This window comes from Blennius ocellaris, assembly GCF_963422515.1.
Source record: "Blennius ocellaris genome assembly, chromosome: 10".
Lineage (NCBI taxonomy): Eukaryota > Metazoa > Chordata > Actinopteri > Blenniiformes > Blenniidae > Blennius > Blennius ocellaris.
The window spans coordinates 29,710,834-29,738,666 of NC_137659.1; the positions used below are offsets into that span (position 1 = coordinate 29,710,834).

The 27,833-nt window shown below is 53.3% G+C and overlaps 2 protein-coding genes across 7 annotated transcripts in view; one reads left to right on the forward strand and one right to left on the reverse strand.

Moving 5' to 3' along the window:
* Nucleotides 1–15,100, forward strand: part of lpin2 (lipin 2) — a 46,041-nt gene extending 30,941 nt beyond the window's left edge. For 3 of the 5 annotated variants that reach the window (XM_080504008.1, XM_080504011.1, XM_080504013.1), the window contains exons 20-21: nt 12,951–13,102; nt 13,341–15,100. In XM_080504008.1, coding sequence (XP_080360134.1) covers nt 12,951–13,095 — 145 coding nt within the window. In that variant the 3' untranslated portion in view covers nt 13,096–13,102; nt 13,341–15,100. Of the gene's footprint in view, nt 1–12,950; nt 13,103–13,340 lie in introns of those variants that run through there. The other 2 variants (XM_080504012.1, XM_080504009.1) reach the window with 2 other exon arrangements.
* A 531-nt stretch (nt 15,101–15,631) lies between these two features.
* Nucleotides 15,632–27,833, reverse strand: part of emilin2a (elastin microfibril interfacer 2a) — a 35,614-nt gene continuing 23,412 nt past the window's right edge. For both annotated transcript variants that reach the window (XM_080503195.1, XM_080503194.1), the window contains 3 exons: nt 25,133–25,270; nt 24,923–25,048; nt 15,632–17,994 (listed from right to left, as the gene is read on the reverse strand). In XM_080503195.1, coding sequence (XP_080359321.1) covers nt 17,696–17,994; nt 24,923–25,048; nt 25,133–25,270 — 563 coding nt within the window. In that variant the 3' untranslated portion in view covers nt 15,632–17,695. The remainder of the gene's footprint in view (nt 17,995–24,922; nt 25,049–25,132; nt 25,271–27,833) is intronic.

The following is a 27,833-nucleotide window of genomic DNA, read 5'->3' on the forward strand; positions in this document are numbered from 1 at the left end:
TCACCTCCTCTCTCCATCACCTCGTCCCTCCATCACCTCCTCTCTCCATCACCTCGTCCCTCCATCACCTCGTCTCTCCATCACCTCCTCTCTCCATCACCTCCTCTCTCCATCACCTCCTCCATCACCTCCTCTCTCCATCACCTCCTCTCTCCATCACCTCCTCTCTCATCACCTCCTCTCTCCATCACCTCCTCTCTCCAGCACCTCCTCTCTCCATCACCTCCTCTCTCCATCACCTCGTCCCTCCATCACCTCTCTCCATCACCTCCTCTCTCCAGCACCTCGTCTCTCCATCACCTCCTCTCTCCATCACCTCCTCTCTCCATCACCTCGTCCCTCCATCACCTCCTCTCTCCATCACCTCGTCCCTCCATCACCTCGTCTCTCCATCACCTCCTCTCTCCATCACCTCCTCTCTCCATCACCTCCTCTCTCCATCACCTCCTCTCTCCAGCACCTCCTCTCTCCAGCACCTCCTCTCTCCATCACCTCGTCCCTCCATCACCTCGTCTCTCCATCACCTCCTCTCTCCATCACCTCCTCTCTCCATCACCTCCTCCATCACCTCCTCTCTCCATCACCTCCTCTCTCCATCACCTCCTCTCTCATCACCTCCTCTCTCCATCACCTCCTCTCTCCAGCACCTCCTCTCTCCATCACCTCCTCTCTCCATCACCTCGTCCCTCCATCACCTCCTCTCTCCAGCACCTCCTCTCTCCAGCACCTCGTCTCTCCATCAGCTCCTCTCTCCATCACCTCCTCTCTCCATCACCTCGTCCCTCCATCACCTCCTCTCTCATCACCTCGTCCCTCCATCACCTCGTCTCTCCATCACCTCCTCTCTCCATCACCTCCTCTCTCCATCACCTCCTCTCTCCATCACCTCCTCTCTCCAGCACCTCCTCTCTCCAGCACCTCCTCTCTCCATCACCTCCTCTCTCCAGCACCTCCTCTCTCCATCACCTCCTCTCTCCAGCACCTCCTCTCTCCAGCACCTCCTCTCTCCATCACCTCCATCACCTCCTCTCTCCATCACCTCCTCTCTCCATCACCTCCTCCATCACCTCCTCTCTCCATCACCTCGTCTCTCCATCACCATCCTCCATCACCTCGTCTCTCCATCACCTCGTCTCTCCATCACCTCCTCTCTCCATCTTCTCTCTCCATCACCTCCTCTCCATCACCTCGTCCCTCCATCACCTCGTCCCTCCATCACCTCCTCTCTCCATCACCTCCTCTCCATCACCTCCTCTCTCCATCACCTCCTCTCTCCATCACCTCCTCTCTCCATCACCTCCTCTCTCCATCACCTCCTCTCTCCATCACCTACTCTCTCCATCACCTACTCTCTCCATCACCTCCTCTCTCCATCACCTCCTCCATCACCTCCTCTCTCCATCACCTCCTCCATCACCTCCTCTCTCCATCACCTCCTCTCTCCAGCACCTCCTCTCTCCAGCACCTCGTCTCTCCATCACCTCCTCTCTCCAGCACCTCCTCTCTCAGCACCTCCTCTCTCAGCACCTCCTCTCTCCATCACCTCCTCTCTCCATCACCTCCTCTCTCCAGCACCTCCTCTCTCCAGCACCTCCTCTCTCCATCACCTCCCTCCATCACCTCTCTCCAGCACCTCCTCTCTCCAGCACCTCCTCTCTCCAGCACCTCCTCTCTCCATCACCTCCTCTCTCCATCACCTCCTCTCTCCATCACCTCGTCCCTCCATCACCTCCTCTCTCCATCACCTCGTCCCTCCATCACCTCCTCTCTCCATCACCTCCTCTCTCCATCACCTCCTCCATCACCTCCTCTCTCCATCACCTCCTCTCTCCATCACCTCCTCTCTCCAGCACCTCCTCTCTCCAGCACCTCCTCTCTCCATCACCTCCTCTCTCCAGCACCTCCTCTCTCCAGCACCTCCTCTCTCCATCACCTCCTCTCTCCAGCACCTCCTCTCTCCATCACCTCCTCTCTCCAGCACCTCCTCTCTCCAGCACCTCCTCTCTCCATCACCTCCTCTCTCCAGCACCTCCTCTCTCCAGCACCTCCTCTCTCCATCACCTCCTCTCTCCATCACCTCCTCTCTCCATCACCTCGTCTCTCCATCACCTCCTCTCTCCAGCACCTCCTCTCTCCAGCACCTCCTCTCTCCATCACCTCCTCTCTCCAGCACCTCCTCTCTCCATCACCTCCTCTCTCCATCACCTCCTCTCTCCAGCACCTCCTCTCTCCATCACCTCCTCCATCACCTCCTCTCTCCATCACCTCCTCTCTCCAGCACCTCCTCTCTCCATCACCTCCTCTCTCCAGCACCTCCTCTCTCCATCACCTCCATCACCTCCTCTCTCCATCACCTCCTCTCTCCATCACCTCCTCCATCACCTCCTCTCTCCATCACCTCCTCTCTCCATCACCTCCTCTCTCCATCACCTCCTCTCTCCATCACCTCCTCCATCACCTCCTCTCTCCATCACCTCCTCTCTCCATCACCTCCTCTCTCCAGCACCTCCTCTCTCCAGCACCTCCTCTCTCCATCACCTCCTCTCTCCAGCACCTCCTCTCTCCATCACCTCCTCTCTCCAGCACCTCCTCTCTCCATCACCTCCTCTCTCCAGCACCTCCTCTCTCCATCACCTCCTCTCTCCATCACCTCCTCTCTCCAGCACCTCCTCTCTCCATCACCTCCTCTCTCCATCACCTCCTCTCTCCATCACCTCCTCTCTCCATCACCTCGTCTCTCCAGCACCTCCTCTCTCCAGCACCTCCTCTCTCCAGCACCTCCTCTCTCCATCACCTCCTCTCTCCAGCACCTCCTCTCTCCATCACCTCCTCTCTCCATCACCTCCTCTCTCCAGCACCTCCTCTCTCCATCACCTCCTCCATCACCTCCTCTCTCCATCACCTCCTCTCTCCATCACCTCCTCTCTCCATCACCTCCTCTCTCCAGCACCTCCTCTCTCCATCACCTCCATCACCTCCTCTCTCCATCATCTCCTCTCTCCATCACCTCCTCCATCACCTCCTCTCTCCATCACCTCCTCTCTCCATCACCTCCTCTCTCCATCACCTCCTCTCTCCATCACCTCGTCTCTCCATCACCATCCTCCATCACCTCGTCTCTCCATCACCTCCTCTCTCCATCACCTCCTCCATCACCTCCTCCATCCAGCACCTCCTCTCTCCAGCACCTCCTCTCTCCAGCACCTCCTCTCTCCAGCACCTCCTCTCTCCATCACCTCCTCCATCACCTCGTCTCTCCATCACCATCCTCCATCACCTCGTCTCTCCATCACCTCGTCTCTCCATCACCTCCTCTCTCCATCACCTCGTCCCTCCATCATCTCCTCCATCACCTCCTCTCTCATCACCTCCTCTCTCATCACCTCCTCTCTCCATCACCTCCTCTCTCCATCACCTCCTCTCTCCATGTCCTCTCTCCATCACCTCCTCTCCATCACCTCGTCCCTCCATCACCTCGTCTCTCCATCACCTCCTCTCCATCACCTCCTCTCTCCAGCACCTCCTCTCTCCATCACCTCCTCTCTCCAGTACCTCCTCTCTCCATCACCTCCTCTCTCCATCACCTCCTCCATCACCTCCTCTCTCCATCACCTCCTCTCTCCATCACCTCGTCCCTCCATCACCTCCTCTCTCCATCACCTCGTCCCTCCATCACCTCGTCTCTCCATCACCTCCTCTCTCCATCACCTCCTCCCTCCATCACCTCCTCTCTCCATCACCTCCTCCATCACCTCCTCTCTCCATCACCTCCTCTCTCCAGCACCTCCTCTCTCCATCACCTCCTCTCTCAGCACCTCCTCTCTCCATCACCTCCTCTCTCCATCACCTCCTCTCTCCATCACCTCCTCTCTCCAGCACCTCCTCTCTCCAGCACCTCCTCTCTCCATCACCTCGTCCCTCCATCACCTCTCTCCAGCACCTCCTCTCTCCATCACCTCCTCTCTCCAGCACCTCCTCTCTCCATCACCTCCTCTCTCCATCACCTCCTCTCTCCATCACCTCGTCCCTCCATCACCTCCTCTCTCCATCACCTCGTCCCTCCATCACCTCGTCTCTCCATCACCTCCTCTCTCCATCACCTCCTCTCTCCATCACCTCCTCCATCACCTCCTCTCTCCATCACCTCCTCTCTCCATCACCTCCTCTCTCATCACCTCCTCTCTCCATCACCTCCTCTCTCCAGCACCTCCTCTCTCCATCACCTCCTCTCTCCATCACCTCGTCCCTCCATCACCTCTCTCCATCACCTCCTCTCTCCAGCACCTCGTCTCTCCATCACCTCCTCTCTCCATCACCTCCTCTCTCCATCACCTCGTCCCTCCATCACCTCCTCTCTCCATCACCTCGTCCCTCCATCACCTCGTCTCTCCATCACCTCCTCTCTCCATCACCTCCTCTCTCCATCACCTCCTCTCTCCATCACCTCCTCTCTCCAGCACCTCCTCTCTCCAGCACCTCCTCTCTCCATCACCTCGTCCCTCCATCACCTCGTCTCTCCATCACCTCCTCTCTCCATCACCTCCTCTCTCCATCACCTCCTCCATCACCTCCTCTCTCCATCACCTCCTCTCTCCATCACCTCCTCTCTCATCACCTCCTCTCTCCATCACCTCCTCTCTCCAGCACCTCCTCTCTCCATCACCTCCTCTCTCCATCACCTCGTCCCTCCATCACCTCTCTCCATCACCTCCTCTCTCCAGCACCTCGTCTCTCCATCACCTCCTCTCTCCATCACCTCCTCTCTCCATCACCTCGTCCCTCCATCACCTCCTCTCTCATCACCTCGTCCCTCCATCACCTCGTCTCTCCATCACCTCCTCTCTCCATCACCTCCTCTCTCCATCACCTCCTCTCTCCATCACCTCCTCTCTCCATCACCTCCTCTCTCCAGCACCTCCTCTCTCCAGCACCTCCTCTCTCCATCACCTCCTCTCTCCAGCACCTCCTCTCTCCATCACCTCCTCTCTCCAGCACCTCCTCTCTCCAGCACCTCCTCTCTCCAGCACCTCCTCTCTCCATCACCTCCATCACCTCCTCTCTCCATCACCTCCTCTCTCCATCACCTCCTCCATCACCTCCTCTCTCCATCACCTCGTCTCTCCATCACCATCCTCCATCACTTCGTCTCTCCATCACCTCGTCTCTCCATCACCTCCTCTCTCCATCTTCTCTCTCCATCACCTCCTCTCCATCACCTCGTCCCTCCATCACCTCGTCCCTCCATCACCTCCTCTCTCCATCACCTCCTCTCCATCACCTCCTCTCTCCATCACCTCCTCTCTCCAGCACCTCCTCTCTCCATCACCTCCTCTCTCCATCACCTCCTCTCTCCATCACCTCCTCTCTCCATCACCTCCTCTCTCCATCACCTACTCTCTCCATCACCTACTCTCTCCATCACCTCCTCTCTCCATCACCTCCTCCATCACCTCCTCTCTCCATCACCTCCTCCATCACCTCCTCTCTCCATCACCTCCTCTCTCCAGCACCTCCTCTCTCCAGCACCTCCTCTCTCCATCACCTCCTCTCTCCAGCACCTCCTCTCTCAGCACCTCCTCTCTCAGCACCTCCTCTCTCCATCACCTCCTCTCTCCATCACCTCCTCTCTCCAGCACCTCCTCTCTCCAGCACCTCCTCTCTCCATCACCTCCCTCCATCACCTCTCTCCAGCACCTCCTCTCTCCAGCACCTCCTCTCTCCAGCACCTCCTCTCTCCATCACCTCCTCTCTCCATCACCTCCTCTCTCCATCACCTCGTCCCTCCATCACCTCCTCTCTCCATCACCTCGTCCCTCCATCACCTCCTCTCTCCATCACCTCCTCTCTCCATCACCTCCTCCATCACCTCCTCTCTCCATCACCTCCTCTCTCCATCACCTCCTCTCTCATCACCTCCTCTCTCCATCACCTCCTCTCTCCATCACCTCCTCTCTCCATCACCTCCTCTCTCCATCACCTCCTCTCTCCAGCACCTCCTCTCTCCATCACCTCCTCTCTCCATCACCTCGTCCCTCCATCACCTCTCTCCATCACCTCCTCTCTCCAGCACCTCGTCTCTCCATCACCTCCTCTCTCCATCACCTCCTCTCTCCATCACCTCGTCCCTCCATCACCTCCTCTCTCCATCACCTCGTCCCTCCATCACCTCGTCTCTCCATCACCTCCTCTCTCCATCACCTCCTCTCTCCATCTCCTCTCTCCATCACCTCCTCTCCATCACCTCGTCCCTCCATCACCTCGTCTCTCCATCACCTCCTCTCCATCACCTCCTCTCTCCAGCACCTCCTCTCTCCAGCACCTCCTCTCTCCATCACCTCCTCTCTCCAGTACCTCCTCTCTCCATCACCTCCTCTCTCCATCACCTCCTCCATCACCTCCTCTCTCCATCACCTCCTCTCTCCATCACCTCCTCTCTCCATCACCTCGTCCCTCCATCACCTCCTCTCTCCATCACCTCATCCCTCCATCACCTCGTCTCTCCATCACCTCCTCTCTCCATCACCTCCTCCCTCCATCACCTCCTCTCTCCATCACCTCCTCCATCACCTCCTCTCTCCAGCACCTCCTCTCTCCATCACCTCCTCTCTCCAGCACCTCCTCTATCCATCACCTCGTCTCTCCATCACCTCCTCTCTCCATCACCTCCTCTCTCCATCACCTCCTCTCTCCATCACCTCCTCCATCACCTTCTCTCTCCATCACCTCGTCTCTCCATCACCTCGTCTCTCCATTACCTCCTCTCTCCATCACCTCCTCCATCACCTCCTCCATCACCTTCTCTCTCCAGCACCTCCTCTCTCCAGCACCTCCTCTCTCCAGCACCTCCTCTCTCCATCACCTCCTCCATCACCTCGTCTCTCCATCACCTCCTCTCTCCAGCACCTCCTCTCTCATCACCTCCTCCATCACCTCCTCTCTCCAGCACCTCCTCTCTCCATCACCTCCTCTCTCCAGCACCTCCTCTCTCCAGCACCTCCTCTCTCCATCACCTCCTCTCTCCAGCACCTCCTCTCTCCAGCACCTCCTCTCTCCATCACCTCCTCTCTCCAGCACCTCCTCTCTCCATCACCTCCTCTCTCCATCACCTCCTCTCTCCATCACCTCCTCTCTCCATCACCTCCTCTCTCCAGCACCTCCTCTCTCCATCACCTCCTCTCTCCATCACCTCCTCTCTCCATCACCTCGTCTCTCCATCACCTCCTCTCTCCAGCACCTCCTCTCTCCAGCACCTCCTCTCTCCATCACCTCCTCTCTCCAGCACCTCCTCTCTCCATCACCTCCTCTCTCCATCACCTCCTCTCTCCAGCACCTCCTCTCTCCATCACCTCCTCCATCACCTCCTCTCTCCATCACCTCCTCTCTCCAGCACCTCCTCTCTCCATCACCTCCTCTCTCCAGCACCTCCTCTCTCCATCACCTCCATCACCTCCTCTCTCCATCACCTCCTCTCTCCATCACCTCCTCCATCACCTCCTCTCTCCATCACCTCCTCTCTCCATCACCTCCTCCATCACCTCCTCTCTCCATCACCTCGTCTCTCCATCACCATCCTCCATCACCTCGTCTCTCCATCACCTCCTCTCTCCATCACCTCCTCCATCACCTCCTCCATCCAGCACCTCCTCTCTCCAGCACCTCCTCTCTCCAGCACCTCCTCTCTCCAGCACCTCCTCTCTCCATCACCTCCTCCATCACCTCGTCTCTCCATCACCATCCTCCATCACCTCGTCTCTCCATCACCTCGTCTCTCCATCACCTCCTCTCTCCATCACCTCGTCCCTCCATCATCTCCTCCATCACCTCCTCTCTCATCACCTCCTCTCTCATCACCTCCTCTCTCCATCACCTCCTCTCTCCATCACCTCCTCTCTCCATCTCCTCTCTCCATCACCTCCTCTCAATCACCTCGTCCCTCCATCACCTCGTCCCTCCATCACCTCCTCTCCATCACCTCCTCTCTCCAGCACCTCCTCTCTCCATCACCTCCTCTCTCCAGTACCTCCTCTCTCCATCACCTCCTCTCTCCATCACCTCCTCCATCACCTCCTCTCTCCATCACCTCCTCTCTCCATCACCTCGTCCCTCCATCACCTCCTCTCTCCATCACCTCGTCCCTCCATCACCTCGTCTCTCCATCACCTCCTCTCTCCATCACCTCCTCCCTCCATCACCTCCTCCCTCCATCACCTCCTCCATCACCTCCTCTCTCCATCACCTCCTCTCTCCAGCACCTCCTCTCTCCATCACCTCCTCTCTCAGCACCTCCTCTCTCCATCACCTCCTCTCTCCATCACCTCCTCTCTCCATCACCTCCTCTCTCCAGCACCTCCTCTCTCCAGCACCTCCTCTCTCCATCACCTCGTCCCTCCATCACCTCTCTCCAGCACCTCCTCTCTCCATCACCTCCTCTCTCCAGCACCTCCTCTCTCCATCACCTCCTCTCTCCATCACCTCCTCTCTCCATCACCTCGTCCCTCCATCACCTCCTCTCTCCATCACCTCGTCCCTCCATCACCTCGTCTCTCCATCACCTCCTCTCTCCATCACCTCCTCTCTCCATCACCTCCTCCATCACCTCCTCTCTCCATCACCTCCTCTCTCCATCACCTCCTCTCTCATCACCTCCTCTCTCCATCACCTCCTCTCTCCAGCACCTCCTCTCTCCATCACCTCCTCTCTCCATCACCTCGTCCCTCCATCACCTCTCTCCATCACCTCCTCTCTCCAGCACCTCGTCTCTCCATCACCTCCTCTCTCCATCACCTCCTCTCTCCATCACCTCGTCCCTCCATCACCTCCTCTCTCCATCACCTCGTCCCTCCATCACCTCGTCTCTCCATCACCTCCTCTCTCCATCACCTCCTCTCTCCATCACCTCCTCTCTCCATCACCTCCTCCATCACCTCCTCTCTCCATCACCTCCTCTCTCCATCACCTCCTCTCTCATCACCTCCTCTCTCCATCACCTCCTCTCTCCAGCACCTCCTCTCTCCATCACCTCCTCTCTCCATCACCTCGTCCCTCCATCACCTCTCTCCATCACCTCCTCTCTCCAGCACCTCGTCTCTCCATCACCTCCTCTCTCCATCACCTCCTCTCTCCATCACCTCGTCCCTCCATCACCTCCTCTCTCATCACCTCGTCCCTCCATCACCTCGTCTCTCCATCACCTCCTCTCTCCATCACCTCCTCTCTCCATCACCTCCTCTCTCCATCACCTCCTCTCTCCATCACCTCCTCTCTCCAGCACCTCCTCTCTCCAGCACCTCCTCTCTCCATCACCTCCTCTCTCCAGCACCTCCTCTCTCCATCACCTCCTCTCTCCAGCACCTCCTCTCTCCAGCACCTCCTCTCTCCAGCACCTCCATCACCTCCTCTCTCCATCACCTCCTCTCTCCATCACCTCCTCCATCACCTCCTCTCTCCATCACCTCGTCTCTCCATCACCATCCTCCATCACCTCGTCTCTCCATCACCTCGTCTCTCCATCACCTCCTCTCTCCATCTTCTCTCTCCATCACCTCCTCTCCATCACCTCGTCCCTCCATCACCTCGTCCCTCCATCACCTCCTCTCTCCATCACCTCCTCTCCATCACCTCCTCTCTCCATCACCTCCTCTCTCCAGCACCTCCTCTCTCCATCACCTCCTCTCTCCATCACCTCCTCTCTCCATCACCTCCTCTCTCCATCACCTCCTCTCTCCATCACCTACTCTCTCCATCACCTACTCTCTCCATCACCTCCTCTCTCCATCACCTCCTCCATCACCTCCTCTCTCCATCACCTCCTCCATCACCTCCTCTCTCCATCACCTCCTCTCTCCAGCACCTCCTCTCTCCAGCACCTCCTCTCTCCATCACCTCCTCTCTCCAGCACCTCCTCTCTCAGCACCTCCTCTCTCAGCACCTCCTCTCTCCATCACCTCCTCTCTCCATCACCTCCTCTCTCCAGCACCTCCTCTCTCCAGCACCTCCTCTCTCCATCACCTCCCTCCATCACCTCTCTCCAGCACCTCCTCTCTCCAGCACCTCCTCTCTCCAGCACCTCCTCTCTCCATCACCTCCTCTCTCCATCACCTCCTCTCTCCATCACCTCGTCCCTCCATCACCTCCTCTCTCCATCACCTCGTCCCTCCATCACCTCCTCTCTCCATCACCTCCTCTCTCCATCACCTCCTCCATCACCTCCTCTCTCCATCACCTCCTCTCTCATCACCTCCTCTCTCCATCACCTCCTCTCTCCATCACCTCCTCTCTCCATCACCTCCTCTCTCCATCACCTCCTCTCTCCATCACCTCCTCTCTCCAGCACCTCCTCTCTCCATCACCTCCTCTCTCCATCACCTCGTCCCTCCATCACCTCTCTCCATCACCTCCTCTCTCCAGCACCTCGTCTCTCCATCACCTCCTCTCTCCATCACCTCCTCTCTCCATCACCTCGTCCCTCCATCACCTCCTCTCTCCATCACCTCGTCCCTCCATCACCTCGTCTCTCCATCACCTCCTCTCTCCATCACCTCCTCTCTCCATCACCTCCTCTCTCCATCACCTCCTCTCTCCAGCACCTCCTCTCTCCATCACCTCCTCTCTCCATCACCTCCTCTCTCCAGCACCTCCTCTCTCCATCACCTCCTCTCTCCAGCACCTCCTCTCTCCATCACCTCCTCTCTCCAGCACCTCCTCTCTCCAGCACCTCCTCTCTCCAGCACCTCCTCTCTCCATCACCTCCATCACCTCCTCTCTCCATCACCTCCTCTCTCCATCACCTCCTCCATCACCTCCTCTCTCCATCACCTCGTCTCTCCATCACCATCCTCCATCACCTCGTCTCTCCATCACCTCGTCTCTCCATCACCTCCTCTCTCCATCTTCTCTCTCCATCACCTCCTCTCCATCACCTCGTCCCTCCATCACCTCGTCCCTCCATCACCTCCTCTCTCCATCACCTCCTCTCCATCACCTCCTCTCTCCATCACCTCCTCTCTCCAGCACCTCCTCTCTCCCGCACCTCCTCTCTCCATCACCTCCTCTCTCCATCACCTCCTCTCTCCATCACCTCCTCTCTCCATCACCTACTCTCTCCATCACCTCCTCTCTCCATCACCTCCTCCATCACCTCCTCTCTCCATCACCTCCTCCATCACCTCCTCTCTCCATCACCTCCTCTCTCCAGCACCTCCTCTCTCCATCACCTCCTCCATCACCTCCTCTCTCCATCACCTCCTCTCTCCAGCACCTCCTCTCTCCATCACCTCCTCTCTCCAGCACCTCCTCTCTCCATCACCTCCTCTCTCCATCACCTCCTCTCTCCATCTTCTCTCTCCATCACCTCCTCTCCATCACCTCGTCCCTCCATCACCTCGTCCCTCCATCACCTCCTCTCTCCATCACCTCCTCTCCATCACCTCCTCTCTCCATCACCTCCTCTCTCCAGCACCTCCTCTCTCCCGCACCTCCTCTCTCCATCACCTCCTCTCTCCATCACCTCCTCTCTCCATCACCTCCTCTCTCCATCACCTACTCTCTCCATCACCTCCTCTCTCCATCACCTCCTCCATCACCTCCTCTCTCCATCACCTCCTCCATCACCTCCTCTCTCCATCACCTCCTCTCTCCAGCACCTCCTCTCTCCATCACCTCCTCCATCACCTCCTCTCTCCATCACCTCCTCTCTCCAGCACCTCCTCTCTCCATCACCTCCTCTCTCCAGCACCTCCTCTCTCCATCACCTCCTCTCTCCATCACCTCCTCTCTCCATCACCTCGTCCCTCCATCATCTCCTCCATCACCTCCTCTCTCATCACCTCCTCTCTCATCACCTCCTCTCTCCATCTCCTCTCTCCATCACCTCGTCTCTCCATCACCATCCTCCATCACCTCGTCTCTCCATCACCTCCTCTCTCCATCTCCTCTCTCCATCACCTCCTCTCCATCACCTCGTCCCTCCATCACCTCGTCCCTCCATCACCTCCTCTCTCCATCACCTCCTCTCCATCACCTCCTCTCTCCAGCACCTCCTCTCTCCCGCACCTCCTCTCTCCATCACCTCCTCTCTCCATCACCTCCTCTCTCCATCACCTCCTCTCTCCATCACCTCCTCTCTCCATCACCTCCTCCATCACCTCCTCTCTCCATCACCTCCTCTCTCCATCACCTCCTCCATCACCTCCTCTCTCCATCACCTCCTCTCTCCATCACCTCCTCTCTCCATCACCTCCTCCATCACCTCTCTCCATCACCTCCTCTCTCCATCACCTCCTCCATCACCTCCTCTCTCCATCACCTACTCTCTCCATCACCTCCTCTCTCCATCACCTCCTCTCTCCATCACCTCGTCTCTCCATCACCTCCTCTCTCCATCACCTCGTCTCTCTATCACCTCCTCTCTCCATCACCTCCTCTCTCCATCACCTCCTCCATCACCTCCTCTCTCCATCACCTCCTCTCTCCATCACCTCCTCTCTCCATCGTTGTTACAGACGAGATGGGTGGAGTCACGTCTCTCATGCAGTACAGCGTCTTAAAGGGACAGGCGACCTACACACTCAAAACCAACCTTTCTTTGCTTTTTCTTTTTTAAACACTGAATAAACCGACATGGGTCAAATGGCCTTGGTGATTTTCCTAAATTTCAGTCCCGGCATATTTTTGGTTTATTGTCCAGGCCTACGTCACAATGACTAACAATTCATCAAAGTCTATATTTTGTCAAACCTTTGACTTCTCCAGGACCAGCGACATTTAGTTCTCATCACAAACATGATCATTGCTTCACCAGACGGACTGTCACAGGTTGAAATCCATCCTGAATGTGTAGTTTGTCCTTTATCTTAAGTTCCATCCACTCCAGAGGGCTTTGGACCTGGATCTGTGTAGCGACTGTTGAGATGTTGTCGCGTCGCTGACGGCTGACGGTGTTCCTTCTCCAGTTACGGCCGGCTGAGTGAGCTGGTGGAACACGTGTTTCCTCTGCTGAGCAAAGAGCAGAACCAGGCCTTCGTCCTGCCAGAGTTCAGCTCCTTCTGCTACTGGAGGCAGCCCATCCCCGAGATGGACCTGGACCGGCTGCTCTGACCCCCAGGTCAGTCTCTCAGTCACCCTGTGTCCCAGAAGCATGACGGAGAGCTGCTCATGTTCACTGCACTGATCTGAACCTTGTTCATATTCACTGGCTAACTCTTTAAACCAACATGAAGCAGCTTCCTGTTCATATTTCTCAATGTTCTATCTGTTAACGCCGTCATTGTTTGTAGAAGTGATGGGGTAACTCCTCAACATCTCCTGCTGTGTTTACTGATGATTTCATCATCTGCTCACAGCTGCTGTGTGGGTTCATCAGAGGGAATACCTTCAGTCTGAATGTGTCATGGAGAGAAGAGGCGTCCCACAACACACACTAATCCACGACAACCATTTCATGAAAAGTTCAACAACAAGCACAATTGTGATGTTGGTTTTCCGTCACTTTCTGCCACAATAGGGTGCAGCGAGTCCCTCTGACACTTTCAGAAGACCAGACGTGGACTCCAGAGGATCATTCACTCCTGCTGGTCCGGCTTCTTTCTACTGCAGCACATGTCCTGATACGAAGACACGTGACCGTTTAGTCCATCAGGACCTGCAGGATGATATATATAGAAAGTTTTATACAGCTTCAATTGTTTCAGTGCAGAGGTACAACTATGGAAAGTTTACTGCAAATTACTTCAGAAATAATATCAAAGTTGAAAATATTTCAGCTAAACTAAGTGAATCATGTTGAAGTTTCCGTCTGTGACATCTGAATCCACGCCTCCCTCCTCACAGTGTGGTAGTGTGCTCCCTAGAGGACACATCTGGAACAGCAGTGTCTCCTCTGGGCCTCCTGCTGTGCAGGTTTGGCTTCCCTGTTGGAGAGGCTACATATGAGTGTCCAATGTGTGTGGATGGAAATGCTTGTTAAATCTCATGTTTTGGTTTCATGAAGACATGGTGAGGAGGTGGAGACTTTCCCATTTGTTGACGGGCAACACGTCCACTTTACCAAGAGACTGGAAGCTAATGGAGGGATAAATTGCTCCATTGTGCACTGCTCGCGCTTCTGTAGTGCCACTTTGAACCACAGGGAGGCGTGACGAGTCACTGTCACTGTCTCCACTGGCCTCAGTCCTGAAGCTCCTGGAAACATCTGAGGTGAGAACCTCCGGCTCTACAGCTGCACCGTAGCAACAGCATGAAGATTCCACTAAATTATTTGTAAATAAACATTTTTAACTTCATTGCACAGCACACTGCAAAAGGCTGTTTATTTTTCAGTAAATGTGATATTAGTTGAAGTCGAAACCTTTCGCCACCTGACTGCTGCCTTCCATTCATAACCCAGCACTTATTAAACACATAGCTCCAAAAACATCATTTAAAAGGTAAATGTATTTCAACATGGACCAAATCAAAGCCTCACTGGGAATCATTCTGGTTTATCTGCATGTTTAATGTATGTTGAAAAGGTAGAAAATGTTGTTGTAATTCTAACATTGTATAGCTGCAGCGTAAGTCTCAGTTTTGGTGAATATAGTGAAACTACTCAAAACGTTACAGATGAAGAATAAAGCAGGTGAGAGGTTTTATTTGGTGGAGGAAATAAAATGTGATTTTGCTGTGAAAGTTGCTGGACTGGAAACGGACCGCTACGGCGACACAAAATATTCCACCTGGAACCTGCAGAAAAATCCTTCTGAAACTCCTAATAGATTTGTCTTAGTCAGTAAAGGACTTCCATTCTTTCTATGAAAGTAAAACATCCTGTGTGAAAGAATCACACCGCTTCTTCTGGATCTGTACTAAATAAGATGTTGTGTATTTAAGATGCGTTTCTTCTGTCTGATGCCTTTTCTCTTGCTCTTTCTTTCACAAGTGTGTGATCATTAGTGAAACTGTGGTTCTGTTGGGATGTAATGCTTGCTGCTCAATCACGTCTAACAAAGAGTAAAAAACAAAAGTATGCTCTGTTTGACTTGTATAGAAGTATGTTTCAAGAACAAAGTGGTTGTATGAAGGAGAGAAGACTCAGCTCTGGGCGTTTCTACTGAATAAAGTTCACAGTGACTTCATTGGTCTGTGTTTCCTTCTTCTGCAGCCCAGAGGCAAGGTTGGGCAGACAGAAGTCCCTCTCAGGATGTGTGGCAGTGGTGAGTTCAGACCCTACAGTTACAGTATGGTCCTGGCAGGAGCCACACCACCTTGCTCCTCCACAAGGCTCCTTATTTCACCTTCAACACAACTTCAGCTCTTAAAAGTACTTTTAATAGAGAAGAAACATTTTAAACACATTTAAAATCTGCAGCTGCTGTATGTCAGTGATTTATAGTTTATACATTCATTGACCTGTGGACAAGCTCAAAGTTATAAATATTGACCTGCTCTAAATGATTTTCTCAATGGCGTAACATCAAATACTCATTTATATAACCTGTTTCGCCCTTTAGATACCATGGTATTACGCCACAGAGAGGGATTGCTGGTATTTGCAGGCTGCTCTATATGTGCCATAAATGTATTTCTTGTACCACATAAAAATGGTATCGTTTTTATTTTCACAGTCTGACATGTCAATAATTCACTTCAACACTGGTTCATTTGTAGCATTTATTTTCTGGTTTTCATTCAAATGTTTGTATTTTGTTCCTCTAAGAAACATGACATGAAAAGAAATATGTGGGTGAAACTGACTGGGACTCCATGAACATTTCGTACTGAGTGGACGTATAGTATTTTAATTCCAATAAGTTAAAGCTGATTTTAATGGATCACAACTTTTAAAGATGATGCAAAAACACTTTTAAGTTCTCAGATCATATAAAATGTGAAAAATAATCAAACCTTTCATAAGAAGAAGTACAAAGTGTAAAGGTCGCACTCGCTCAGATACTTGAAGCTGAAATTGACACCATGCAACTGTTTCCCAAGAAGAAAAGACCTTTCTGAACCGTGTTGGTGTCGAAACATCTGCTGCTGCAGCCACGTGGCTCCACAGTTCCTCTGTCGCGGCTCTGCAGCCACATGGCTCCACAGTTCCTCTGTCGCGGCTCTGCAGCCACGTGGCTCCACAGTTCCTCTGTCGCGGCTCTGCAGCCACATGGCTCCACAGTTCCTCTGTCGCGGCTCTGCAGCCACGTGGCTCCACAGTTCCTCTGTCGCGGCTCTGCAGCCACGTGGCTCCACAGTTCCTCTGTCGCGGCTCTGCAGCCAGTGGCTCCACAGTTCCTCTGTCGCGGCTCTGCAGCCAGTGGCTCCACAGTTCCTCTGTCGCGGCTCTGCAGCCAGTGGCTCCACAGTTCCTCTGTCGCGGCTCTGCAGCCAGTGGCTCCACAGTTCCTCTGTCGCGGCTCTGCAGCCACGTGGCTCCACAGTTCCTCTGTCGCGGCTCTGCAGCCAGTGGCTGAGGAGCCTGGTCCAGCATCTTCTCACTCTGCAGCCACGTGGCTCCACAGTTCCTCTCTCGCGGCTCTGCAGCCAGTGTGCCTTCACTCCCCCTGTAGTGGCTCTACAGTCTCTCTGTTGTGGTTCCATGAAACTTCCACTGACTTCTATGTAAATAAACATGTCTTTATATATATATTTAACTGACTTCTCTCTCAGCTGGAGGTGAATCTGTTGAGACTCAAGGAAAAGTGAGCCACATGGCTCCACAGCTTTGGAGGACGTCAGTAGTTCAGTTTGCTCCGTTCAGACCAGATAGAGTGGAGGACTAAAGCTGCGGTCTTCAGAAACATTTCACTTTATTTGTGTTTGTCTTGACCTTTAGGAGCCGGTCTGGAGCTCCGGGGGGCGCCGTGGTCCAGGTCTGGTCTGGAGCTCCGGGGGGCGCCGTGGTCCAGGTCTGGTCTGGAGCTCCGGGGGGCGCCGTGGTCCAGGTCTGGTCTGGAGCTCCGGGGGGCGCCGTGGTCCAGGTCTGGTCTGGAGCTCCGGGGGGCGCCGTGGTCCAGGTCTGGTCTGGAGCTCCGGGGGGCGCCGTGGTCCAGGTCTGGTCTGGAGCTCCGGGGGGCGCCGTGGTCCAGGTCTGGTCTGGAGCTCCGGGGGGCGCCGTGGTCCAGGTCTGGTCTGGAGCTCCGGGGGGCGCCGTGGTCCAGGTCTGGTCTGGAGCTCCTGGGGGCGCCGTGGTCCAGGTCTGGTCTGGAGCTCCGGGGGGCGCCGTGGTCCAGGTCTGGTCTGGAGCTCCGGGGGGCGCCGTGGTCCAGGTCTGGTCTGGAGCTCCGGGGGGCGCCGTGGTCCAGGTCTGGTCTGGAGCTCCGGGGGGCGCCGTGGTCCAGGTCTGGTCTGGAGCTCCTGGGGGCGCCGTGGTCCAGGTCTGGTCTGGAGCTCCGGGGGGCGCCGTGGTCCAGGTCTGGTCTGGTCTGGGTGGTCTGGTCTGGGTGGTCTGGTCTGGGTGGTCTGGGTGGTCTGGTCTGGGTGGTCTGGGTGGTCTGGGTGGTCTGGTCTGGGTGGTCTGGGTGGTCTGGGTGGTCTGGTCTGGGTGGTCTGGGTGGTCTGGTCTGGGTGGTCTGGTGAGACTCTCAGGCTCAGTACATTTACACAAATGTCCGCCGGAGGAAAACTGTGAGTAGGGTTCAGTTCTATTAGAGTCCGGCTGCTGGAGTTCTGGCGGGGACAAGGCCACAGGGGACAAGGCCACAGTGTCCCTCCTGTCCCACGGCAGCTATCTGCTGTACAGCAGGACGGCGCTGAAGGTGGACAGGACCTCCCGGGCCTCGGTGGTGGCCAGCTGTCCTCCGGTCCGCACAAGTCCCACACGCTCCCCTTTCCTCAGGGGCAGGACCAGGCCGAAGGACACCGTGTCCCCGCAACCACACCGCGGCCCCGCCGGCCCCCCCAGGCTGCGCAGCCGCTGCACGCTGCGGTTGGACACGGACAGCACGGCGTCCACATGGTCCCCCTGCCGGGCCGTCAACACGCCGGAGACCAGGTACCGTCCGTCCACCGGAACACTGAACGTCCCTGGGAGACAAATCATTCAACCTGTTGGTGCAAAGACTGACGCTGACATCCAACCTCTGTCTCATGTCCAACCTCAGTCTCATGTCCAACCTCTCAGGCTCATGTCCAACCACTCAGTCTCATGTCCATCCTCTGTCTCATGTCCATCCTCTGTCTCATGTCCAACATCAGTCTCATGTCCAACCTCAGTCTCATGTCCATCCTCTGTCTCATGTCCATCCTCTCAGGCTCATGTCCAACCTCTGTCTCATGTCCATCCTCTGTCTCATGTCCATCCTCTGTCTCATGTCCATCCTCAGTCTCATGTCCAACCTCAGTCTCATGTCCAACCTCAGTCTCATGTCCATCCTCAGTCTGATGTCCATCCTCTCAGGCTCATGTCCAACCTCTGTCTCATGTCCATCCTCAGGTTCATGTCTCATGTCCAATCTCAGTCTCATGTCCATCCTCTGTCTCATGTCCAACCTCAGTCTCATGTCCATCCTCTGTCTCATGTCCATCCTCTGTCTCATGTCCAACCTCAGTCTCATGTCCATCCTCTGTCTCATGTCCATCCTCTGTCTCATGTCCAACCTCTGTCTCATGTCCAACCTCAGTCTCATGTCCATCCTCTGTCTCATGTCCATCCTCTGTCTCATGTCCAACCTCTCAGGCTCATGTCCATCCTCTGTCTCATGTCCATCCTCTGTCTCATGTCCAACCTCAGTCTCATGTCCATCCTCTGTCTCATGTCCATCCTCTCAGGCTCATGTCCAACCTCTGTCTCATGTCCATCCTCAGTCTCATGTCCATCCTCTGTCTCATGTCCAACCTCAGTCTCATGTCCATCCTCTGTCTCATGTCCATCCTCTCAGGCTCATGTCCAACCTCTGTCTCATGTCCATCCTCAGTCTCATGTCCATCCTCTGTCTCATGTCCAACCTCAGTCTCATGTCCATCCTCTGTCTCATGTCCATCCTCTGTCTCATGTCCATCCTCTGTCTCATGTCCAACCTCTCAGGCTCATGTCCATCCTCTGTCTCATGTCCATCCTCTCAGGCTCATGTCCAACCTCTGTCTCATGTCCATCCTCTGTCTCATGTCCAACCTCAGTCTCATGTCCATCCTCTGTCTCATGTCCATCCTCTGTCTCATGTCCAACCTCAGTCTCATGTCCATCCTCTGTCTCATGTCCAACCTCTGTCTCATGTCCAACCTCAGTCTCATGTCCAATCTCTCAGGCTCATGTCCAACCTCACAGTCTCATGTCCATCCTCTGTCTCATGTCCATCCTCAGTCTCATGTCCATCCTCTGTCTCATGTCCAACCTCAGTCGCATGTCCATCCTCAGTCTGATGTCCATCCTCTCAGGCTCATGTCCAACCTCTGTCTCATGTCCATCCTCATGTTCATGTCTCATGTCCAATCTCAGTCTCATGTCCATCCTCAGTCTCATGTCCAACCTCTGTCTCATGTCCATCCTCAGGTTCATGTCTCATGTCCAATCTCAGTCTCATGTCCATCCTCAGTCTCATGTCCATCCTCAGTCTCATGTCCAACCTCACAGTCTCATGTCCAACCACAGGCTCATGTCCAACCTCACAGTCTCATGTCCATACCTCAGTCTCATGTCCAACCACTCAGTCTCATGTCCAACCTCAGTCTCATGTCCAACCTCTCAGGCTCATTTCCAACCACTCAGTCTCATGTCCATCCTCAGTCTCATGTCCAACCTCACAGTCTCATGTCCAACCACTCAGTCTCATGTCCATCCTCAGTCTCATGTCCAACCTCTCAGTCTCATGTCCAACCTCAGTCTCATGTCCATCCTCTGTCTCATGTCCATCCTCTGTCTCATGTCCATCCTCAGTCTCATGTCCATCCTCTGTCTCATGTCCAACCTCAGTCTCATGTCCATCCTCAGTCTGATGTCCATCCTCTCAGGCTCATGTCCAACCTCTGTCTCATGTCCATCCTCAGGTTCATGTCTCATGTCCAATCTCAGTCTCATGTCCATCCTCAGTCTCATGTCCAACCTCTGTCTCATGTCCATCCTCTGTCTCATGTCCAACCTCAGTCGCATGTCCATCCTCAGTCTGATGTCCATCCTCTCAGGCTCATGTCCAACCTCTGTCTCATGTCCATCCTCTGTCTCATGTCCATCCTCAGTCTCATGTCCATCCTCTGTCTCATGTCCATCCTCAGGTTCATGTCTCATGTCCAATCTCAGTCTCATGTCCATCCTCAGTCTCATGTCCATCCTCAGTCTCATGTCCAACCTCACAGTCTCATGTCCATCCTCAGTCTGATGTCCATCCTCTCAGGCTCATGTCCAACCTCTGTCTCATGTCCATCCTCAGGTTCATGTCTCATGTCCAATCTCAGTCTCATGTCCATCCTCAGTCTCATGTCCAACCTCTGTCTCATGTCCATCCTCTGTCTCATGTCCAACCTCAGTCGCATGTCCATCCTCAGTCTGATGTCCATCCTCTCAGGCTCATGTCCAACCTCTGTCTCATGTCCATCCTCTGTCTCATGTCCATCCTCAGTCTCATGTCCATCCTCTGTCTCATGTCCATCCTCAGGTTCATGTCTCATGTCCAATCTCAGTCTCATGTCCATCCTCAGTCTCATGTCCATCCTCAGTCTCATGTCCAACCTCAGTCTCATGTCCAACCTCTCAGGCTCATTTCCAACCACTCAGTCTCATGTCCATCCTCAGTCTCATGTCCAACCTCACAGTCTCATGTCCAACCACTCAGTCTCATGTCCATCCTCAGTCTCATGTCCAACCTCACAGTCTCATGTCCAACCTCAGTCTCATGTCCATCCTCTGTCTCATGTCCATCCTCTGTCTCATGTCCATCCTCAGTCTCATGTCCATCCTCTGTCTCATGTCCAACCTCAGTCTCATGTCCATCCTCAGTCTGATGTCCATCCTCTCAGGCTCATGTCCAACCTCTGTCTCATGTCCATCCTCAGGTTCATGTCTCATGTCCAATCTCAGTCTCATGTCCATCCTCAGTCTCATGTCCAACCTCTGTCTCATGTCCATCCTCTGTCTCATGTCCAACCTCAGTCGCATGTCCATCCTCAGTCTGATGTCCATCCTCTCAGGCTCATGTCCAACCTCTGTCTCATGTCCATCCTCATGTTCATGTCTCATGTCCAATCTCAGTCTCATGTCCATCCTCAGTCTCATGTCCAACCTCTGTCTCATGTCCATCCTCAGGTTCATGTCTCATGTCCAATCTCAGTCTCATGTCCATCCTCAGTCTCATGTCCATCCTCAGTCTCATGTCCAACCTCACAGTCTCATGTCCAACCACAGGCTCATGTCCAACCTCACAGTCTCATGTCCATACCTCAGTCTCATGTCCAACCACTCAGTCTCATGTCCAACCTCAGTCTCATGTCCAACCTCTCAGGCTCATTTCCAACCACTCAGTCTCATGTCCATCCTCAGTCTCATGTCCAACCTCACAGTCTCATGTCCAACCACTCAGTCTCATGTCCATCCTCAGTCTCATGTCCAACCTCACAGTCTCATGTCCAACCTCAGTCTCATGTCCATCCTCTGTCTCATGTCCAGATGAAACCAGATGTTCCTGATCAACTTGTCACATTAGAAGCTATTAGTCTTGTCTCTTCTGCTGTTGTTGTTATAAAGTCAGTATATTTGTTACATTTGTTATGTTCGGCCCGGAAAATCAGTTTTAAACATAGAGTGACACTGGATGTGTTAGTGTGTGTGTGTGTGCGTGTGTGTGTGTGTGTGTGTTTGTGTGTGTGTGTGTGTGTGTGTGTGTACCTGTGTGTGTGTGTGTACCTGTGTGGGGGTTGTAGTGACACTGGAAGGTGTTGTTAATGAATTGTGTGTGTGTGTGTGTGTGTACCTGTGTGGGTTTGTAGTGCCACTGGAAGGTGTTGTTAATGAATTGTGTGTGTGTACCTGTGTGGGGGTTGTAGTGCCACTGGAAGGTGTTGTTAATGAATTGTGTGTGTGTACCTGTGTGGGGGTTGTAGTGCCACTGGAAGGTGTTGTTAATGAATTGTGTGTGTGTACCTGTGTGGGGGTTGTAGTGACACTGGAAGGTGTTGTTAATGAATTGTGTGTGTGTGTGTACCTGTGTGGGGGTTGTAGCGACACTGGAAGGTGTTGTTAATGAATTGTGTGTGTGTACCTGTGTGGGGGTTGTAGTGACACTGGAAGGTGTTGTTAATGAATTGTGTGTGTGTACCTGTGTGGGGGTTGTAGTGACACTGGAAGGTGTTGTTAATGAATTGTGTGTGTGTACCTGTGTGGGGGTTGTAGTGACACTGGAAGGTGTTGTTAATGAATTGTGTGTGTGTGTGTGTGTGTGTGTGTGTACCTGTGTGGGGGTTGTAGTGCCACTGGAAGGTGTTGTTAATGAATTGTGTGTGTGTACCTGTGTGGGGGTTGTAGTGACACTGGAAGGTGTTGTTAATGAATTGTGTGTGTGTACCTGTGTGGGGGTTGTAGCGACACTGGAAGGTGTTGTTAATGAATTGTGTGCGTGTACCTGTGTGGGGGTTGTAGTGCCACTGGAAGGTGTTGTTAATGAATTGTGTGTGTGTGTGTGTGTGTGTGTACCTGTGTGGGGGTTGTAGTGACACTGGAAGGTGTTGTTAATGAATTGTGTGTGTGTGTGTGTGTGTGTACCTGTGTGGGTTTGTAGTGCCACTGGAAGGTGTTGTTAATGAATTGTGTGTGTGTACCTGTGTGGGGGTTGTAGTGACACTGGAAGGTGTTAATGAATTGTGTGTGCGTGTGTGTGTGTACCTGTGTGGGTTTGTAGTGCCACTGGAAGGTGTTGTTAATGAATTGTGTGTGTGTACCTGTGTGGGGGTTGTAGTGCCACTGGAAGGTGTTGTTAATGAATTGTGTGTGTGTACCTGTGTGGGGGTTGTAGTGACACTGGAAGGTGTTGTTAATGAATTGTGTGTGTGTACCTGTGTGGGGGTTGTAGCGACACTGGAAGGTGTTGTTAATGAATTGTGTGCGTGTACCTGTGTGGGGGTTGTAGTGCCACTGGAAGGTGTTGTTAATGAATTGTGTGTGTGTGTGTGTGTGTGTGTACCTGTGTGGGGGTTGTAGTGACACTGGAAGGTGTTGTTAATGAATTGTGTGTGTGTGTGTGTGTGTGTGTGTACCTGTGTGGGTTTGTAGTGCCACTGGAAGGTGTTGTTAATGAATTGTGTGTGTGTACCTGTGTGGGGGTTGTAGTGACACTGGAAGGTGTTGTTAATGAATTGTGTGTGCGTGTGTGTGTGTACCTGTGTGGGTTTGTAGTGCCACTGGAAGGTGTTGTTAATGAATTGTGTGTGTGTACCTGTGTGGGGGTTGTAGTGCCACTGGAAGGTGTTGTTAATGAATTGTGTGTGTGTACCTGTGTGGGGGTTGCAGTGCCACTGGAAGGTGTTGTTAATGAATTGTGTGTGTGTACCTGTGTGGGTTTGTAGTGCCACTGGAAGGTGTTGTTAATGAATTGTGTGTGTGTACCTGTGTTGGGGTTGTAGTGCCACTGGAAGGTGTTGTTAATGAATTGTGTGTGTGTACCTGTGTGGGGGTTGTAGTGCCACTGGAAGGTGTTGTTAATGAATTGTGTGTGTGTACCTGTGTGGGGGTTGTAGTGCCACTGGAAGGTGTTGTTAATGAATTGTGTGTGTGTACCTGTGTGGGGGTTGTAGTGCCACTGGAAGGTGTTGTTAATGAATTGTGTGTGTGTACCTGTGTGGGGGTTGTAGCGACACTGGAAGGTGTTGTTAATGAATTGTGTGTGTGTACCTGTGTGGGGGTTGTAGCGACACTGGAAGGTGTTGTTAATGAATTGTGTGTGTGTACCTGTGTGGGGGTTGTAGCGACACTGGAAGGTGTTGTTAATGAATTGTGTGTGTGTACCTGTGTGGGGGTTGTAGCGACACTGGAAGGTGTTGTTAATGAATTGTGTGTGTGTACCTGTGTGGGGGTTGTAGTGCCACTGGAAGGTGTTGTTAATGAATTGTGTGTGTGTACCTGTGTGGGGGTTGTAGCGACACTGGAAGGTGTTGTTAATGAATTGTGTGTGTGTACCTGTGTGGGGGTTGCAGTGACACTGGAAGGTGTTGTTAATGAATTGTGTGTGCGTACCTGTGTGGGGGTTGCAGTGACACTGGAAGGTGTTGTTAATGAATTGTGTGTGTGTACCTGTGTGGGGGTTGTAGTGCCACTGGAAGGTGTTGTTAATGAATTGTGTGTGTGTACCTGTGTGGGGGTTGTAGTGCCACTGGAAGGAGTTGTTAATGAATTGTGTGTGTGTACCTGTGTGGGGGTTGTAGCGACACTGGAAGGTGTTGTTAATGAATTGTGTGTGTGTACCTGTGTGGGGGTTGTAGCGACACTGGAAGGTGTTGTTAATGAATTGTGTGTGTGTACCTGTGTGGGGGTTGTAGCGACACTGGAAGGTGTTGTTAATGAATTGTGTGTGTGTACCTGTGTGGGGGTTGTAGCGACACTGGAAGGTGTTGTTAATGAATTGTGTGTGTGTACCTGTGTGGGGGTTGTAGTGCCACTGGAAGGTGTTGTTAATGAATTGTGTGTGTGTACCTGTGTGGGGGTTGTAGCGACACTGGAAGGTGTTGTTAATGAATTGTGTGTGTGTACCTGTGTGGGGGTTGTAGTGCCACTGGAAGGTGTTGTTAATGAATTGTGTGTGTGTACCTGTGTGGGGGTTGTAGTGACACTGGAAGGTGTTGTTAATGAATTGTGTGTGTGTACCTGTGTGGGGGTTGTAGCGACACTGGAAGGTGTTGTTAATGAATTGTGTGTGTGTACCTGTGTGGGGGTTGTAGCGACACTGGAAGGTGTTGTTAATGAATTGTGTGTGTGTACCTGTTTGGGGGTTGTAGCGACACTGGAAGGTGTTGTTAATGAATTGTGTGTGTGTACCTGTGTGGGGGTTGTAGTGCCCCCCGTCGTTGAGCAGGACCCTGTTAAAGCGGATGATGCCGAAGTCCCCGGTGAAGGGCTGCTGAGTGAGGCCAGCAGAGAAGGAGTACTGGTCCGGACTGTCCACTGCACACACACACACACACACTTTGATTACTGCACTGCAGCCAGAACGTCTCCTTGCTGTGGCTGCAGGAGGAAGGCCAGTACCTGGAGCGTCCCCCGGTGTGTGCTGGGTGGAGGTCCAGGCCCCCCTCCTTGCTGTGGCTGCAGGAGGAAGGCCAGGACCTGGAGCGTCCCCCGGTGTGTGCTGGGTGGAGGTCCAGGCCCTCTGTGCTTCTGCAGGAGCTGCAGGTGAAGAGACGTTGGTGAGGCCGGCTCACACTCACACCCACATGTTTCCTTTGCTTTAGCCCCGTCTCCACCGCACACAAGTGCCGGGGCGGAGCGGAGCGGTACGGAGCGGTACGGAATAGAGACCCCGACCGAAATTTTGGGTCGCGTCCCCACTGCAGAGAGGAGCGTGAAAAGTGGGCGGGGCTTATGAGCTCCGCAGAAATGTGACATTATAACAGAAGAGAAAGTCGTCAGATGTAGATCTTATGAATCCTCTGTTGTTGTTTAAATTCTCCACTTTGCACTGTTATTTTTTGCAGCGGAAAAAAAAAAAGTTACTTTTTGCAGCAGTCATTTTTTGCAGCGGAGAGCTGCAGCCGCAACTTCCGTGTTTGTTGTGAGAGAGCGAACGCTCGGCCACTTGCCCCGCACTCGAGCGCTGGGGGGCGGGGTAAGTGGCCGGAGCGTTCCCCCCGGTTGGCTGAGGCACAGACACGGGAGTCTGAGCTTTCTGCTCAAACGCAGGAGGCTCTCCACTCCGGCGCTGATCGCGGTCCGGCAGCTCAGCGCCGCGGTCCGTCCCCGCGATAAAGCGCCACTGACCATGGCTGAACAGAACGCTGACCGCCTCTGGGAAGCAGAGCTGCCGGAGCGCGGTCAGCGCCGGAGACGAGAGCTCCAGACTCCCGTGTCCCGGACGCACATCAGCGCCACGGCGAGCGCTATGCTGCTAACAGAAAACTCCAACGTGATGCAAAGTCCCTCCCCCCGGTCTCCCCCTGCCTCAAGTCGCTCTTTAACAACAAACACTAAAGTTGAGCAGCAAAGAAAAGAAAAGGAAAATAAAAACCACAGATACATTAAAATATTGAGGGCGTGTCGTAAATCACTGACCAATCAGCAGACAGCAGCTCAAACTCAGACCCGTTCCATGGTCCTGGTACCCCAACGGAAGGGGAGCGGAAAAGCGGTGGCCTTTGGAGCGGTCTGGAGTGGTTTAGACCGCATTCCTGTCGCGACACGTGAACCGGAGCGGTTTAGACCGGTCTAGGCCGGCACTCTTTGTGCGGTGGAAACGGGGCTTTTGAGATCAACACAACCTCTTGTGGCTCTACTGGTAACAGCATGGTGGTGTAGGGGGCTTAGGGGTCCAGGTGTCCCTGTTTCAACACTCCTGGCTCTCCTGATGATGTCATCATCAAGCTGGTAAAAAAGCGCAATGAGAGGCCCCTGATTGCAATCAGGTGTGTTACAACAGGGACAGACCTACAGGACCAGGACTGGACCCCTCAGCCTTACGGGTCCAGACTGAGATCCAGCAGGCTGTGAACCATCCTCTTTATGAAAACCCTGGTCACAAATACAAACTACCAGCAAGACCCTGATGAGAATGAAGACGTGGACACATGAGGGAAAACAGGACAAATACAAACTACCAACAAGACCCTGATGAGAATGAAGACGTGGACACATGAGGGAAAACAGGACAAATACAAACTACCAACAAGACCCTGATGAGAATGAAGACGTGGACACATGAGGGAAAACAGGACAAATACAAACTACCAACAAGACCCTGATGAGAATGAAGACGTGGACACATGAGGGAAAACAGGACAAATACAAACTACCAACAAGACCCTGATGAGAATGAAGACGTGGACACATGAGGGAAAACAGGACAAATACAAACTACCAACAAGACCCTGATGAGAATGAAGACGTGGACACATGAGGGAAAACAGGACAAATACAAACTACCAACAAGACCCTGATGAGAATGAAGACGTGGACACATGAGGGAAAACAGGACAAATACAAACTACCAACAAGACCCTGATGAGAATGAAGACGTGGACACATGAGGGAAAACAGGACAAATACAAACTACCAACAAGACCCTGATGAGAATGAAGACGTGGACACATGAGGGAAAACAGGACAAATACAAACTACCAACAAGACCCTGATGAGAATGAAGACGTGGACACATGAGGGAAAACAGGACAAATACAAACTACCAACAAGACCCTGATGAGAATGAAGACGTGGACACATGAGGGAAAACAGGACAAATACAAACTACCAACAAGACCCTGATGAGAATGAAGACGTGGACACATGAGGGAAAACAGGACAAATACAAACTACCAACAAGACCCTGATGAGAATGAAGACGTGGACACATGAGGGAAAACAGGACAAATACAAACTACCAACAAGACCCTGATGAGAATGAAGACGTGGACACATGAGGGAAAACAGGACAAATACAAACTACCAACAAGACCCTGATGAGAATGAAGACGTGGACACATGAGGGAAAACAGGACAAATACAAACTACCAGCAAGACCCTGATGAGAATGAAGACGTGGACACATGAGGGAAAACAGGACAAATACAAACTACCAACAAGACCCTGATGAGAATGAAGACGTGGACACATGAGGGAAAACAGGACAAATACAAACTACCAACAAGACCCTGATGAGAATGAAGACGTGGACACATGAGGGAGAACAGGACAAATACAATACAAACTACCAGCAAGACCCTGATGAGAATGAAGACGT